General features: G+C 46.8%; 1 protein-coding gene across 1 annotated transcript; it reads right to left on the bottom strand.

Moving 5' to 3' along the window:
- Positions 1 to 1566: 1566 nt before the first annotated feature.
- Positions 1567 to 12711, bottom strand: AWAT2 (acyl-CoA wax alcohol acyltransferase 2). The gene is made up of 7 exons (XM_068963008.1): positions 12627 to 12711; positions 4201 to 4311; positions 3770 to 3840; positions 3320 to 3524; positions 2900 to 3074; positions 1935 to 2134; positions 1567 to 1721 (listed from the first exon to the last, which is right to left on the bottom strand). The coding sequence occupies exons 1-7, from the start codon at positions 12709 to 12711 to the stop codon at positions 1567 to 1569; spliced, it is 1002 nt and encodes a 333-aa protein (XP_068819109.1).
- Positions 12712 to 18527: the final 5816 nt, after the last annotated feature.

Genomic DNA, 18527 nt, shown 5'->3' with positions numbered 1-18527 from the left:
ATGTAAGTTTGTGTAAATTAATGGTTTATTCTTTGCAAATAAAGCTTTTTCCCCTTGTTCTTAAAATCAGCTTGAGCACTTCCTACCTGCTAGGTGCCTTTTGCGGGGGTTGGGGTGGCTTGTGGGATCTTAGTTCCCTGAACAGGACTGAACCTGCACCCTCAGCAGATTCCTGAAAGCCTGGAATCCTAACCACTGGACCACCAGGAAATTCCACTACATGCTTCTTTGACACCACACATGAACTGGGAGAAGAACTGAGGCACCCATTTCAGAAGGGGCAGCAGAAGCAAGGTGGTCTGAGTTTCCTGTCAGAACATCCCATATCCTCTCTGTGCCCCAGCCCACATGCACCCATCCCCATCACCTGGGTCTTTTCCTGTAACTGCATGTCCAATAGGCTAGGGGTCCTGCAAAAATGAACATTTTCCTGAGATGAAGACACAGCAGGGAGTCACCCTCAGCTTGAGACCCTGACTTCTGCAACATTCTTCAGGCCTGGGCCCCAAACAGCTTGGGTAGATCCAGCCTCCAGCTCCACATGACGTATCACTCATTTTGCAGAGGAGACCAACATTAAAGAGTTAAAGTAGCTCCCCAAGCTCATTCAACTAGAAAGATTACTTAAACTTTCAAACAACTGTTGACAAGATGCTATAGTGTCAACTTTCTTCTTTAAAAATTAGGAATTTCCCTGGCTGTCCAGTGGTTAAGACCCCTCACTTGCAGGGGGCACGGGTTTGATCTCTGGTCAGAGAACTAAGATCCCACGTGCTGAGTGGCAAACAAACAAAAAATAAAATAGACAAACTTGAAAAAATAACAATAAAAATAGATTAGAATTTTTTTAATTGGATAAACTTTATTCTAAACATCGAGATGTCATGACATTTAGGGCATTGTTTGCTCAGGGATAAGCAGTGGGCAAAATAGTTGGAGAATAATTTTATGTAGCTCTCCAGTATACAAAGTTCAATCACATTCAGTATTATCGTCCCACTAACCTTTGAAGTAAGCACTAGAGGAACTATCTCATTTCACAGATGAGGAAACAGACTCAGAGGAGACTGTTTCAAGTCATAGGGTTTGAAGGTGGAGGGGCCTGAATTCAAAGCCCACTGGATCTCAAGGCCTCCAGTCCTGGAGAAGCCTTGATGCCAGAAGATGGGGCTGCTTAAGAGCTGAAGAGAGACAAAAGCAGGGATCCTAGGGAATAAGCTGGTTGGGGCACAGACAGTATCAGAGATGGGCTTTTTATTCTGTCTCTTGTTTTTCTCAGTTCCGATGCTGAGTGGGTGCCTGTGAGGGAGGTTTCAGGACACCTCTCCCCAGGGCCTTCCCTGCCTTTGGGGTCATCTCCTTGTAACCCCAAGGTAAAGTCAGAGAAGAGCTGGAAGGAGAGATGAAGGAGGAAGAGGGATCCAGAAAACAGCCAAACAGGCACCCACACACACAAACCTGTCACTCCAAGGACTGACCAAGTCAGGAGCAAGAGTCATACAGAAGTCCTCCTGTTCACATGTTCCACACCTTCCAACCAGGCTGAGAGGCCATGAGGGGTGTCTGTCAAATTACCACCAGCTCTTGGGCCTCTGAGAAGCCAAACTTGGTCTTGTACTGGTCAAACAGTTGGCGCAGGGCATCCACATAGATTGCGTGGTATTTAGCCACCGTCTTATTGCTTGGGTTCTCAATCTTGGGCAGTGGTAGAGGCTTCCCAACTGTCAGGGGAGATGGAGAAGTTAAAGGGAAAAGCATCAGAGTGGCTCACTCCTCAGAATGGGCCTCCAGCCCAGGTTCTCCCCCATGCTTCCCCCCACCCTATGCACATCCTGGCCAGCCTCCCTGCCTCTGACCATGGCCAGAGCCAAGGTCTAGCATTGGAACCAGATTCTGTGTCCTAGACGTGGCTGCCAGCTGAAGGGCCCACTTACCAATGGTGGTAACAGGCTGAGCGTAGGGCAGAAGGCCTGGGGAGGTCTCAGTGAGGCCACGCCCATAGAAGGCACAAGGGTAGATGTGCACCATGCTCTGCAACCACTTCTGGAAGCGACTGATGAAGCCCCCCGGGGTGAAAATGTACTGATTGTAGAGTTCCGTCTCCCCAAAGGAGTAGGCCGGGATTAGAGCCACCCTGAAGACAAAAAGCATACTCTCTAATGGTTAGAAATGTAGGCTGACCACCAGTGCTCCCTAGGTCTCCTTGTAAGTTCCTTCAGCCCTTAACCCAGCTGGGCCCAGGTCCAAGCTAAGTGGAAGCAATGCGTGGCCTACCCCAGGCTGCCTGCAAGCTAAGGGAAGCAAGTCCCATTGTGTGTGTTAGTCGCTCTGTCATGTCCAACTCTTTGTGATCCCACAGACTGTACCCACCAGGCTTCTCTGTCCATGGGATTCTCCAGGCAAGAATACCAGAATGGGTTGTCATTCCCTTCTCCAGGGGATCTTCCTGACCCAGGGATCGAACCTGGGTCTCCCGTATCATAGGCAGATTTCTTACCATCTGAGCCACCAGGGAAGCTCCAGCAAGTCCCAGACCCTCCTGTAAACCCACATTGTCTGAGACACTGGAAGCTACGAGCCAAGGGCCATTTCTTTTTGGTTTCTTCCCTTTCACCCACATGGGAATTTTGGCTTTCTCTGACATACAGTTGCAGCCAGTCACCTTTTTAGAGAGACTGGTTCAGATGAGATGCTAGTCTGAGGCAGATCAGGTTCCAGGCTGGCCTGCTGGCCTTTCTTCAGAAGCAGAAATGCCTCTAGAACCTGACCCAGCCTCTACTCCACAATAGAAGCGACTTTACCCCTCCCTCTTTAAATATCATTTTCTCAAGACCTCTTCCTCCTTCCCTGCTGGGCTTTTGGATCCCCTCTCCCCAATCTGGACCAGAAGTGTCCTTACCCATGCCGAAGGGCCATGCGTATGAAGCCAGTGCGGCTCTTCAGGAACAGAGTGGTAGATCCAGGCAGGCCATATTTGCACTCAGCCAGGCCACCGACCACCACCGTCAGCATGTTGCCTGTGCCTCTACGGGTAAGCAGGAAGTCCATGGAGGATTGGCTCACAGAGCAGGCCCCTGGTAGGCAGGAAAAACCAAAAGATCATTGGTGACCTGCTAAACCTGCTAACTTTCCTCCCTACTTCTTCTAAGGTGGGGAGAACCCTCCTTAGGGAAGGGCTCTCTTAGGCAGCTGAGCCTAAAGTAGTTTTTCAGACCAGAGGGGATCACAGAGCTGGCCTTGTTCTCACCTATTCACCCAATACTTCTTTCTCAGGCAGCCATGTATTTCTTCGGCTTTCCAACCCCAGGAGCCAACTCACCTACAGACATGACATATTCTCTGAGGAAAGGCACCCAGAAAAAGGCCCCCACTGTGAGGATATAAGGAGTGATGCCAGGAAACGTCTTGGAGAAGCCTGACATCTCTGTGGCAAAGTGGCCAAACCATGAATGGGACATGATCCCATGAGGGTGGCAGGCGACGATATAGTTGAGGCTGGGGGAGAGATCATGAGTCTTCAGAAGCTGTGGAGGAAAGTGAAGTCAAGAGAGATATAGCCAGGGAAGAGGTCCTCTCTTTTGGCTAGAGACCTAGAAAGGAAAGGGCTGTCATGTCTGGCCGTGCAGATGGGGTAACACACAACTCTGGGGAGCTTCATTCACATGGGCCTCAATGTGAATGATGCCCCCACCCCCCACCCTGCCCCAGCTGCTGCCACAGGGAGTCAGGGCTGGGCCTGGGGCCCCAGTGGGGATCTGGGACTCCTCACCTTGAGTGGGAAGTAATCACAGTACTGTTTCCACAGGCACCATTTCCTCACGCAGGTAAACCGGCGGCCACCTGAAAATAAAGCTGATATAGCTAAGCTTTGTCCACCCTGTTGTCTTCTTCAGAGCCCTTTAGGGCCTGTCTCAGGGTGCCCTCACCCCTTCCTGTTTCCTGCCCCCTTAAGCGACAACCAGGCTGGGAATGAACTTCAGGGCCCGTTTGGGACAGCCCTAGCTCTCTGCTGTACTAGCCGCCCCTCCCCAAGCCCACTCCAGTTCCCACCTGGGCCTCACTGGCACCTTGAAAAGACCCCTTCCCTCACCTCCACCCCAGACAAAGTCAGGCTGAAGGGCTGCCAGGGAATCGGCAGGAGTATAAGGAGAGGAAGAAAGAGCATGTGGCGAGTGGCAACAGCCCTTCCAGGGCCCTCACCTCTCTCAGGGGTCTTCCAGTCAAAAGCCAGCCAGGTGAGGATGAGCACGGTAATGGGCCAGTACGGCGTGAACACCACCAGGTAGAGGTTGACGGCGATCACGGTGATTACTGGAGGGAGCCCAGGCCAGAGTCAATGAACTGCGAACAGCGCCTCACACTTGCCCTTCTTCTGGGGCTATGTCTACCCCAAGGTCACAAGCTTTCTCAGCCGGGCTCACATTACCGTCTTACCTCCTCACCCCATCACATGCCTGCGTGCCCAGAGCCCCAGCATCTGCCCTAGCCTTGGGAACTTGTTTTGAGTCTAGGAGACAAGGTGTTTTCCTCCCTCACTGTGCTCCATGCAGTCAGCCCTCTCCCCCCAGGGCCTGCGCCAGCAGCACTCTGGGCTGCAGTCAATGGCAGGGAGCCAGTGGTGGGTCTCACTGATTTGGCCACCAGAATTTAGGAGTCCTGGAAAGACAGAGCCAGGAATAGTCTTCCTCCAACTCACATTTTTCTCTCCATATCATCTCTGAGAAGGTGAACAGAATACCAGAGAAAGAGGATAACCTTCAGCCAGGTTGGGAGCATGCAGGCTGGCAAACAAGAAACAAAGGAGACTGCGCCAGAATACGGTGTGGACCATGCTGAGCTCGAACAAGATAGGAGCAATGTAGGTTAGAGTAGTTAGGACAGACTTCATGGAGGTGAGTCACAGGAAGCCATGCTCAGGATTCTTCCTGGACTCATTTTTTTAAATGACTGTGAATAAGACAGCGAGAGAAAGGGGGTCAAAAGAAAGGTTAGAGAAGACATGAAACACTCCTAATTGAACATGGCAGAATGAACACAAGTTTTATTGTGACTCCTTGCTGCAGCCTCATGAAAATTCTTATAGGATGTTTTTTTGTTTGTTTTTTTTTGTGTGTGTGTGTGTAAAACTTTTTTATTCAGCATAATGTTTTGGGATACAGCCATACTGTTGGGTGTATCAAAAGTTCCTGTTTATTGCCAAGTGGTTTTCCATTATATGAATGAATCATGGTTTATTTATATGCTCCCCTTTTTACAGAATATAGGTTTTCTATTTTTTTCTTTTTTAATATAAATTTATTTATTTTAATTGGAGGCTAATTATTCTACAATATTGTATTGGTTTTGCCATACATCAACATGAATCCACCACGGGTATACGCGTGTCCCCCATCCTGAACCTCCAAGCAATCTATAGATTCAATGCAATCCCTGTCAAGCTACCAACGGTATTTTTCACAGAGCTAGAACAAATAATTTCACAATTTTGTATGGAAATACAAAAAACCTCCAATAGCCAAAGCAATCTTGAGAAAGAAAAATGGAACTGAAGGAATCAACCTGCCTGACTTCAGGCTCTACAGTCATCAAGAAAGTATGGTACTGGCACAGGATGTTTTAAAAGAGAGATTCTGCAAGGAAAAAGAGAATCAGAGAGATGCCAAAGGTGACTGAAAGCTATCAGCAAAATGTTTGCCTGCTAGACAGTGAGCAGAGGAGGGATTAACTGACTGAGAACAAGAAAGTTGAAATGTAGTTACTTGCGAGGGGGAGTGTCTACAAGAGTAAACCTGTTTGCACTGGAGAATCTAGGAAAGACTCAGAATTTGGAAATACCAGGTGTTACAAAAAGTAGATGTAACAGGGCTTGATGGCAAATGTATCAAAGGAGTAGTTAAAACCCCAGACCTCTTCTCCTTCACTATACAGCTGGGCCATGGGAGGATTATTCTCTGAAATAAAATGAACCAAAGAGACTCTAGACTCAGATACTTACACTAGATATAGCTAGGATATTCTATATGCAGCCAAATTATTAATCAAGTGTGAAGAGAGAATAAAGACAATTTCAGACATACAGTCAGAGAGTTTGTTTACCACATCCCTTTCTCAGGAAACTACTGGAGGATGTGCTCCACAAAAATGAGAGAGTAAAGCAAGACAGAGGATAGCATGGGATCCAGGTAAAAAGAAATCCAACAAAGGAAGGAAGTGAGCAGGGCCAGGAATAGAGTGAGGAGAGCATGGCAAAATTCAAGGAGACATTCACTCTCAGGGTCAGGCAAATAGCGACCCAACACTTGCACAGTGCTGAGCATGAACACCTTCTTAGATTGTGCACCCAGGGTGCCTCACGGGTCCTGGAGGCGGCAGTGCTGCATGAGACTGGACTGTAACAGGAGGATGCTGGGCTCCACCAGTGAGGCCCTCAAAGAAGTAAAAAACGGTGGTGGTGAAGGAGAGGAGATGTGCAGATTCCTGACGTGTCTGTGGAGAGTTTGGGGATGAATTATTGATAACTGATAGATAACTAAGAGATAACTAAAATTTAAAATGAAGCAATTAACCCAATCAAAAAATGTTCAGGATATCTAGACATTTCTCCAAAGAAGACTTACAGATGGCCAAAAAACACATGAAAAGATGTTTAATATCACTAATTATTAGAGAAATACAAATCAAAACCACAATGAAGTATCATCTCACACCAGTCAGAATGGCCATCATCAAAAAATCTATGAACAATAAATACTAGAGGGGATGTGGAGAAAAAGGAACCCTTTTGCACTATTGGTGGGAAAGTAAATTGGTGCAACCACTATGGAGAACAGTATGGAGGCTCCTTAAAAAACTAAAAATAGAACTGCCATATGATCCAGCAATCCTACTCCTGGGCATAAATCTGAAGAAACACATGGCCTGAAAGGTTACGTGCACCTCAGTGTTCACTGCAGCACTGTTTACAGTAGCCAAGACATGGGAGCGACCTGAACGTCCATTGACAGAGGAACGGAGAACAACGATGCGGTACATGTATAGAATGCAGCATTACTGAGTCATAGAAAGAATGAAATGATACCATTTGTAACAACATGGAAGGACCTGGAGGTTTTCATACATAGTAAGTGAAGTGAGTCACACAAGGACAAATACCATATGGCATCACTCATATGCAGAACCTGTTTTAAAAAACTGATATAATAAATTTATTTACAAGGCAGACTCACAGATTTCGAAAACAAACTTGTGATCAAAGAAGAAATATGGATGGGGGAATGGATAGATTAGGACCTTGGGATTAATATATACACTACTATATATAAAATAGATAACCAACAAGGATCTACTCAATACTACATGGAACTCTATTCAATATTCTGTAATAGCCTATATGTGCAAATGAATCTGAATATATATGTATATGTGTAACTGAATCACTTTGCTGTACACCTGAAACTAAACATAGTAAATCATCTATATGCCAACAAACTTTTTAAATAAAAAATAGAGGTAAAAAATAAAATGAAGCAATTATGAATTCCAGAGAAAACAAGAAGTTTCACAAGAAAGGAAATATAATCATAGTGCACTAAGTAGCTCAACTATGGAGAAGATTTGCTAGTCATAGTCAGGGGTTTAAGTAAAACAGCCTGGGTGGTTATGGGGGGAAAGGCATATATGTAGCTGAAATCTAATGTTCCATATTAGGAAGTCAGTGATATTGTCTAAAATCATTACATTGGAAAATAGTAATATCTAGAATTTTTATTTTTTTAATTTTTTTTTTTATTGAGCATCTACTATGTGCTCATCTTATTGAATGAATGGAGGATTCCTCTATGGCCACTTACAAAATTATTACTCACAAATAGTAGAGAAGAAGGGAACTTCAATTCGATTTGAAAGTTGTACTTAGGCTGTAGATGAATGGAGCATGGGGGTACCTGGTTTAAAAGTTTGTTAAAACATAGCTTTGTTAAAATGACAAGAAAAGTGGCTTCCTGCTGAGGGTGGTTTCCTGTAAAGAGCTGCTTACACCAGATGTTGACCTGTATTCGAGGTGACCGTCTGCCTGGTTTTCCCTGGAAGGCCCAGACTTACACCTAATGACCCTGTTAACTATTCACAGTGCCACTTTGATTCTCAAAAGTATTTTGGTTTGAACTTAGACTTTTTGGGGAAATGTCACCTGAGGCAGAATCTACTTGATCTGCCCATGTGTGCTTTACTGCTGCTGCTGCTGCTAAGTCGCTTCAGTCGTGTCCGACTCTGTGTGACCCCATAGACAGCAGCCCATCAGGCTCCACCGTCCCTGGGATTCTCCAGGCAAGAACACTGGAGTGGGTTGCCATTTCCTTCTCCATAGAATTTTTAAATAGTATAGTTTAGACATATGGAGGTAAATACCAGAAAAAAAAGAGCTAACAAAGTTGAGAATAGCTGCCTCTAGGGAACATATCTAAGCGTGGAGCAAAGGCCAGCACTTTCAGGTTTTGATGCACTCCTTACAAAACTAGGGCTTCCCTGGTGGCTCAGAGGTTAAAGAGTCTGCCTGCAGTGCAGGAGACCTGGGTTCGATCTCTGGGTCAGGAAGATCCCCGTGGAGAAGGAAATGGCAACCCACTCCAGTAGTCTTGCCTGGAGGATCCCATGGACAGAGGAGCCTGGGAGGCTACAGTCCACGGGGTCGCAGAGAGTCGGACATGACTGAGTGACTTCACTTTACAAAACTATTTGACTTTCTCAAGAAATAAAGAGAGGCATGGGTCTAGTCCAGAAGAGATTTGTTTCTTTTAGGCTTTGCTTGACCCAGACAGTGTTGGGGATATCTTGGGAGGCAGTGCAGCTTCAGGTGGTGACATGAATCCTGCCCCTTAGCATGAGTATGACCACAAACAAGACTTTGAGCTTCACACTGGCCAAGTGGGGATAGCAACACCAGCTTCCGCCTTATCTTTCTCACAGACTCCGTGTGATGGTCTTCTCTCAAGGTCATCAGGGTCCAAATGGATATGATTCCATTGCAGATTCATAGGGTGAAGAGCCGGGAAAGCTTTGAGGGACAAGCACTGGAACCATCACCTCCTGGGAGCCCAGGCCCGACACTCTTCTATCTGTCGCAGGCTAACTCTCCATGTAGCCCAAAGTCAAGCTCTGATTAAGAGCCCTCTGGGAAGCTGCTCTCTGTCCTCACCCTGCTTTCACCCACTCTCCTCCTTCTCTGCTCCACCTGCTCCTTCTCTAGCTCACACGGATCCCTGAACCCTCAGTCTCACCTCCTCCCTTTCTCTCTCCCACATCTTCTGATCATCAAGTCCTATGAACTCTACTCCAATTTCTTGAATCCCTCTTCTCCCCTTCACAATTACGACTGGTCTGGCCCAAATCACCACAATCTCTGACCTGAGTTAGAGTGACAGTCTCTTCCTATAATCAGTTTGGTACCCAAAGCTGTAATGATCTCTCAAAACCACCAATCTGATGCCGTAGCCCTGTGCCCAACCCAGTCACGGCTCCCATGGCCTTCAGGAAAAAGTCCAAACACTTCCATGATTGACAAACCCTGCACAATCTGTCCCCTGCTTCTTTTGCCAGTCTCCCCTGTCTTCCCTCTCCCGCTCTTTCAGCCTTTCATCCAATATTTATTGAGCATCAGTTCTGCGGCTCTTACCCCCTCATTCCACTTAACCACTGGCAGCTTCTTGAATGCTTTACACTCTCCCCTCATCTCAGCTATTGCCCACTCTCTGCCCTGAACACTCTTCCTTCTTCATCTACCTCTTACATGTCCTGTAAAAGTCAACTCAAATTTAATAGAAAAATGGACAAAAGTCATGAATGAGCTGTTAACAGAGAAAGAAATGCTAATTGCTAATAAATACATAAGAATACTTTATAATTAACAAAGTTGAAAATAAGGCTCATTGTTGTTTACACCTGTCACTCTGGTGGTGGCAGAAAGGAGTGTGCATGAGGCCTGTTCCCTTTCCTGCTCACTCAGTGGTCATCTCTGAAGCCACATTTTTCAGCATCACAGTTTTGAGGTGCCTCCATCAGCCTGAACATTTGTATCCACAGAGAGCAGAGATTCCCACCAACCTGTGCTGGGTGTTTAACATAAATAAGAAATAATCATTTGTTGAGTTAAGCCACTGAGATTTCCACACTAGTTGGTTACCATAGCATACATGGGCCAGTCCAATTATTCCACTCTCACATGCCCATTTTACAAATGAAGAAAACAAGACTCAGAGAAGATCAATAAACTGCTCAAGGAACACAGATAGTAAGAAGTAGAGCTGTGATTCAAAAACAGGCAGTCTGACTCAGAGACTGTGCTTTTCACATCCCTGTTTTTTTTTTTTTTTTTTTTTGCCTCTTGGCTATATGTGTATGTGTACAGGCATGGTGGTGGTGGTAGTTTAATCACTAAATCATGTCTGACTTGAAATCCCATGGACTGTAGACTACCAGGCTCCTTTGTTCATGGGATTTCCCAGGCAAGAACACTGGAGTGGGTTGCCCTTTCCTTCTCCAGGGGATCTTCCCAACCCAGGGATCGAACCCAAGTCTCCTGCTTTGCAGGCAGTCTCCTGCGTTTCAGGTGGATTCTTTACAGGCTGAGCCACCAGGAAAGCCCTGCACACGCACACACACACACACACACACACACACACACGTATATCCATAATTTCTGGCTGTGTGCTTAGTCACTCAGCCATGTCCTACTCTTTGTGATCCCATGGACTGTAGCCCAGTAGGCTCCTCTGTTCATGGGGATTCTCCAGGCAAGAATACTGGAGTGGGTTGCCATGCCCTCCTCCAGGGAATATTCCCAACCCAGGGATTGAATCCAGGTCTCCCGCATTGCAGGTGAATTCTTTAGAAAGTGAACCACCAGGGAAGCCCAGTTTCTGGCTACATACACACAAACTGTTAACAGTGGTTACCTCTAAAGAGTAACATCCTGGACTAGACTGAGAAAGGGGAGCTACCAGCCTAGAGGTTCCATCCCCTAGCCTGGCCTGGGCTGTCCATCCTGGCCATACTTCTTCCCCTAATATAGTGTGGCTCCTTGGCCATGGGAACATGGTGGCAGTAGGGGGAGGGGGTGGTAATGAGGCAAGCCTGTGGAGATAGGACAAGAACTCAAGAAAGGGGGCTCAGCCCTTCCTGAGGAAAGGGCCCCAAGGACTGGGTCACATGGAAGGAGACTGAGAGGCCCAGTTGGGGCCCTGGTCCTCAATAAGAGGTCATTTGGAGCAGACTTTTCTCCCCTTTCAGTCAGAAATTTGTACATACACTGAAGGCCTAGCTTCCTCCTTCCTCTCTGGCATAACATATACACTACGGCCACATCCATATCCAGCCTCCCAATCAGCAGTAAATAAGGAGATGCAGGTGATAGGGACAGGAGCTCATAGACCGAAATCAGGCCCTTGTGGACTCAGGCCCAGGCCAGCGCTTCCATTTTCTAGCTGTCCAATCTTGGATGGGCCATTTAGATGGCGTGTACCTCAGCTTCTGTATCTGTACAGTGGAGATGATTAGCCACGTTAGGGGCTTAGAACAGTGCCTGGTGTGGGGGTAAAAAACACAACAGATGTTAGCTAATCCTATATTAGTGTAAGCTATCATTATGTGTGTGTGTAGCTATTAGTGTGTATTATGTGTGATAATAACTTCTGCCTTATAAGGCTGGCAGGAAGCTAAAATGAAACCATAGGTATGAAAATGCCTGGCACTAAGTAAGTAGCTGGTACATATGAATTCCTTTCTCCTGGCCTCTTCTATCTCTGATTGCCCATCATTCCTAGGTTAACACTGCTTTCTTTTTTCTCTTAGCATTCAGGGGTCCTGGTACTCACCCCAGGCAGGCCTCTGAGCCCCCCAGTCCCTGTTCTTTAGCCCACTCTCCCTACTGACCAGCAATCCCCAAGCTCCCAAGGTCCACCTGCATTCCTCCTTCTCAGATATCTTCCAAGTAGGGGCATTTAGTTCATCCTCTTGCTTCCAGCCAATACTCACCTAAACCACTTAAAAATGAGAATTTTGTTCCAGGCCCCCTTCCCATAGGGATGGTTTGCATCAGCACCTATAGCACTATGGCCAGCAACTAAGTAACTTTCACAAAGAATTTGTAGGGTGGGTAGAGTGAAAAATGGATGGATAAATGGATGAATTCTTTCAGACAAGAGATTTTCAGAGCTCTCTCTGCAACCAAGACAACTGTCTTGCACCGATGGTCTGCTCAGGTCCCTGAGGTCACAGCTATGCCCATTTCCTTGGCAGGCCTCAGTGGAACTGCTTCCTGTCTTTCCCAAACATGCCTTCCAGGACCCACTGATGACCCAGGAGGGCTCACCACACACAACAGCCACAAGTGTGGCTCACACACATGTGCACACACATTCCTGCACAAGCATGCACCCAGACCCACATGCACACTCCCAGATCCCACAAGGACTGTGTCCAAGTGTGTCAAGCTGGAGGCCGGGATGGCCAACTGTCCTTATTCACCTGAGACAACACTGGTTTCAGCATCCAGAGTCCTGCTAAAACCTATAACTTCTCAGTCCCAGGCAAATCAGGACATCTGGTCACCCTGCCAAAGGCGGAAGACTCACCGATAACAAAGACACTAAGTGTCCACTGGAAAACAGAAAAGACCTCCAGGAAGATCTTGAGGTCCTTCTTGGAGGGCAAAACCATTATGCCCAGGGTCCTTGTGAGTCCAGGTAAGTGCTGTTCAGCTGCCCAGCCCCGATTGCTCAGGGACCAGTGGTTTTCCCTCCCTTTGCGCTTTATTTTTCAGTCCCTGCCTAGTCTCCGCCCCCTACACCCGGGACAGGACCAAAAGACAACACGCTGCCTCTGCTTGTCCAGTTCCTTCCAGCCATCTACCCACCTGTACTTTTACCCACTTGGGCAAGGCCTGGGCTGAGATTGTGACACCCTCTTCCACACCTGTGTAGAGAAGTGTAGATGGAGCTCAGGTGTGGGAAGTGAGTGGCGGTGGGAGTGGGGCTGCTGAGAGGCCTCCAGAGCCAGCGTGGATAGGTGAGAGGGGTCAGGGAAGAATGCAAGGCACACGCGACACCTGTAGCCTGCATTTCTGTTTGTCAGGCCCAAAGGTTTATGGTCTCTCAGTGACAATGTGATTGTGGGGGGCAAGGTCACAGGTCACAGCTAGAAATATCTTTGGCCTTTTGCTCAGTCCAGAAGCATTCATTACTCCCCATGAACAAACATCAGATATGTATCTCTGAACTTTTAGTGAGGGCTGAATAAAGTTTCTATTAAATGAATAAACAAATGTGAGTACATATCTCACATTGTTTTGTGTTCATGAAATTCTAGAACAGGCAAAACTGATCTATGGTGAAAAAATTTAGTGGCTGCTTCCACTAGGAGATTGACCAGGAAGGGGCATAAAGGACATTTTGGGAGTGACAACAATATTCTTTTTTAAATTTTTTTAAATTTATTTTGGGCTGCACTGGTTTTGTTGCTGTGCGTGGGCTTTCCCTAGTTGCTGAGGGTGGGGGCTACTCTCTATTTGCTGTGTTCAGGCTTCTCATTGCAGTGGTTTCTCTTGTTGCAAAGCATGGGCTCTAGGCGGCAAGGGCTTCCATAGTTGTGGCTTGAGGACTCAGTTGCCCCACAGCATGTGGAATCTTCCTGGACCAGGAATCGAACTCATGTGCCCTGCATTGGCAGGCAGACTCTCAACCACTGGACCACCAGGGACGTCCAATATTCTCTGTCTTGATAAAGCTTTGAGTTACCCAGTTAAAAAACTCATTTGTCAAATGATACAAATGAATGTATTTGCAAAACAGAAATAGATCCACAGACAGAAAACAAACCTATGCTTAGCAAAAGGGAAAGGTGAGGGAGGGATAAATTAGGAGTTTGGGATTAACAGATACACACTGCTGCTGCTGCTGCTGCTGCTGCTAAGTCGCTTCAGTCGTGTCCAACTCTGTGCGACCCCATAGACGGCAGCCCACCAGGCTCCCCCATCCCTGGGATTCTCTAGGCAAGAACACTGGAGTGGGTTGCCATTTCCTTCTCCAATGCATGAAAGTGAAAAGTGAAAGTGAAGTCGCATGGACTGCAGCCTACCAGGCTCCTCTGTCCGTGGGATTTTCCAGGCAAGAGTACTGGAGTGGGGTGCCATTGCCTTCTCCAGATACACACTACTATATGCAAAATAACTAACAAGGACCTATTTATAGCACAGAAACTCTACTCAATATTCTCTAATAACCTATGTGTGAAATTGAATATATATGCATATAACTGAATCACCATGCTATATACCTGAAACTAACACAATATTGTAAACAAACTATACTTTCATTTCTCTTTCCATAAAAGAGAAAAAAACTCGTTTGTCAAAACTCAGCAAATGTACAATTAAGACTTGTGCATTTCTCTGTAGGTCAAGCTGACTCCCTGGTGGCTCAGTGGTAAAGAGTTCGCCTGCAATGCAGGAGACTTGGGTTAAATCCCTGGGTCAGGAAGATCCGCTAGAAAGGATTGGACCCACTTCAGTATTCTTGCCTGGAGAATTCCATGGACAGAGAGGAGCCTGGTGGGCTTTAGTAAATGGGGTCACATAGAGTCGGACACGACTGAGCAACTAACACATTTCTCTGTATGCTGCAAATTTTACCTAAAAGTAAACAAATATTGAACTCTCTTTAATGCTGATGTGTTTAAGGGTGAGGAGAACTGATGGCTGCAATGTATTTTGAAATGCATATAGGAGGTATTGACAGCTAGATAAAGGGATATATTGATGGACAGATGTGTGAGAAATCGAACATAGCAAAATATTATCTATACAGTCTAGGCAGCTGGTGTTCACTCTCTAAATCTTTCAACCATTCTGCAGACTTAAAAATTTTTTATAATAAAATTTTGCCAAAAATTTGTCCCTCAAAGCTACAATGAAAAAATAAAATTTAGAAATACAATTTCTCCAGGCATGGCATATGCACATGTGGCCTTTGTGTGTGTGTTGTATGTACACAGTTAAATATTTATCTAGTTGTTAATACATGCTTATATATCCATTTCACTAGGTTTCATCTCCAGTATCTGTTTGTGTGCTGTGGGGATGTATAAATGTGAAAACAACTAAGTCCAGTAAGGTGTGTGCTGCAGACCAAGGCAATGCACGTGTGAAAGGCTGAAGGGGTTTCTTGATGCAGCACAGAATTACTGAAGACATAGTATACGCCAGGGATTGCTCTGGGCAGCTGGGCTATATCAGTGAGCAAAACAAATTTATAAAAACAAGTCAAGCTTTCATGAAGTTTACACTCTGGTAGGGGAAGACAGATAATAGAAATGAATTACTTAACTAATTATATAGCTCATTGTCAAGCGATAAGTGCTATGGGAAAATAAATTGAAGAGAGTAAGGAGCCAGAGTACAGGAAGTGGGGAGGGGTTAGGTGGGGAGATCAGGCTCTACAATTTTAAAAGGAGTGGTCAGGGACGGCCATAACAAGAAGGTGGCATCTGAGCAAAGACTTGAAGGAGATGAGGAAGCAAGAAATGCTCCTGTCTGGACTGAGAATGTTCCAGGCAGAGGGCACAGCCAGATCACAGACCCTAAGTGGGGATATGCCTGTCAGATGCAGAGGAGCAGAAACCTTGAGCTGAATGAAAGGAGCTGAGGAGGTGAAGTCAGAGAGCTTAGCAGGGCCACAGGGTATCAAGCCTTGACCTTCTACTCCGACTGAAATGGGAGTCAATGTGGGGTTTTGAGCAGAAAGGGGAAAGGATTGTCCTGTGGTCAGGAAAGATAAAGGACCCTTTTGAAGGACTGTAGCAATAATCCATGCAGAGATGATGATGGGTCAGATTGGCAGGAGTCAGGATGGTGGGAAACGGTCAGATTCTGGGTGTTTCCTCTGATGCAGAGGCCCCATGCAAGCACTCTCCCCTCTGAGGCTCAGAAGCCTCTACATAGGAGCACCATTGGTGAGCAGCCACCATGGGCTTAGCCTTGGCCTGTGAACCTTCCCTGCATTCAACTTTATCTCATCCAGTCCTGCAGGAAATGTGTGGAAGGTGTTGGGTGCTGCTCACCTGCTTGGCTGGAATTGTGGTGAAGAGACTTCTGGAAAGGGAGTCTGAAAAGGGCAGCAGAGCCAATCTCCAAAAGAGTTAGGACACGGGGATGAGGAGCTTGGGCTTAATACTGAGGGCCTTGAGGAGGTGCCGTCAGTTTCTGAGTAGGGATGGTAATTTGTGCCAAATGTCACAGAAGGACAACTGTCAGGCCCAGGGTGACTGTCAGGGCCCAAAGACCTAGTTGCCCCCATGATTGACACACAGGCTCCCCTCCCCGCTTCCTCTCTAATACCTTCTTGCAGGACCAGTTCCAAAGCCACATAATCTAAGTGGATGGGCTCATGGGGACTGAAAAGCCTGCTGGCCTGGATCTTTCACCTCATTAGACTGACTTCTTTGTTTGGGGTAAGAGTAGTGCAGTCCTTATTCAGGCTCCTGTGAGGGAAGCTTTCTGAGACTATTCCTCATCGGGGAACAAAGCTCCATAAACACTGAACACCAGTGAGAGGCAGGGGACAGAGACAGCTCTGGAAGAAAAGAAACAGTCATGCTAGGAGTTTAGGATTAATATATACACACTACTACACTTTCTTCAGCCTTTTTGGAGAAGGAAATGGCAACCCACTCCAGTAGCGTTGCCTGGAGAATCCCACGGACAAAGGAGCCTGGTGGGCTACAGTCCATGGGGTCGCAAAGAGTCAGACAAGACTGAGCGACTAACACACACACTATGTATAAAACAGGTAACCAACAAGGACCGGCTGTATAGCACAGGGAATGCTGCTCAATATCCTGTAAAAAACTTACAATGGAAAATAATCTGGAAATATATATATATAATAATATATATGTATTATAGAAGCTTCCCTGGTGGTGCAGAGGTTAAAGCATCTGCCTGCAATGTGGGAGACCTGGGTTCTATGGGCTTCCCTGGTGGCTCAACAGTAAAGAACCCGCCTGCCAATGCAGGAGAGATGAGTTTGATCCCTGGATCAGGAAGATTCCCTGGAGGAGAACATGGCAACCCTCTCCAGTATTCTTACCTGGAGAATCCCATGGAGAGAGGAGCCTGGTGGGCTACAGTCCACACTATGGTAAAGAGTCGGACACGACTGAAGTGATTGAGCATGCACGCATGCTTTATATATATATAACTGAATCACTTTGCTGTATACCTGAAGCTAACACAGCATTGTAAACCAACTATATTTCGATAACAATTTTAAATTTTTCAATTAAAAAAAAAAAAAAACAACAGTCCTGCCTGGGTGTCTGCTATGGAGGGAGTAGGTGACAGGAGCCACTGACTCAGTCTCTGGGTGGATAACAGGAAAGGAAACGCAAGAGGATGAGCACTTCTTACAAGGCCGAGAGAGCAAATTAGAAGCTTGGTTGGGGCCACCTCTTGTGAGAGGGATCTGAGGGGCAAGCAGGTCCTGCAATGGCATGTGAAGCTAGCTGCTGGTTTCTAGAGTGTGTTCTGCTGACCCCGGGCTTCCAGCAACCTGCTGTGGGGGCTACTGCAGTGAGGGGCTGAGCAAATGACTCTGGACTTTCCAACTCCCACTTGAAACAGAGCAACAGCTCTCTTTTAATCTCCATCCAATTGGCATCCCATGAGAGATTCTACTGGACAAAAGGATGGGATGGGATAGGGAAGGGGAAGCCTTGCAAGGCCCTGGGAAGCAAAGCAGAGAAAGGATCTGCAGTTCCCTTCCCAGGAGAAGCTGCCTCTGCCTGGCCGGGGTGGACTGAGGGCCAAATGTACAGAGTCCAGGGGCACTTCCAGGGGGCAGAGCTAAGGCAGCAAGTGGAGACTGTAGCTAGTCTGAAAAAAGAGGACGTGCTGCCTGCCACAGAGGAAGAACGTGTAGCCTCTGAGTGGTCATGGTCTCCACAGAGCCAGCCCTGAGGGGGGCTTCCTCATTCATACTCAGTCCAGACTTGAATTTTCTTATTCCTGCCTCTTCATGCATCTGTCCATCCAAAGACCCTGACTCCTCCACCTCCCACCTTGGTCAGGAGCTCTCAGGGGCAGAAAATAGGTGGTAATGGATCTCATACACTTGGCCCCTAACATGGGCCACACAGCAGGCATGCACTGCTGTTCATTAAAAATGCCTGAGTGGGTGGAGAGCTGAATGGTTTGGCTGGTACTGGGCAAATCTCTTGGGTTTGTCTTTCTCAAATGTAAACAGGTGATGAATACTCCTTCTCGGACTTGTGAGAATCCAGGCAAGGAACGAATGGCCAGTCACTCTGTGAGCTGTGAAATGGTGTCCACGTGTAGGTGGCTGCTGTCAGTGTCATTAAGAGGAGGGGATGGGCACTGAGGAAAAAGTTCAACTGGGCCTGCCCTGGGACGGGCTTCCCTCCAGGCAGTGCTATCTTGGAAAATGGGTGTCAGAAATTCAAGAGCAGAATCAATGACAGCA

Source organism: Capricornis sumatraensis, chromosome X, assembly GCF_032405125.1.
Source record: "Capricornis sumatraensis isolate serow.1 chromosome X, serow.2, whole genome shotgun sequence".
Taxonomy (NCBI): Eukaryota; Metazoa; Chordata; class Mammalia; order Artiodactyla; family Bovidae; genus Capricornis; species Capricornis sumatraensis.
This window is presented reverse-complemented; position numbering and strand designations above follow the sequence as displayed.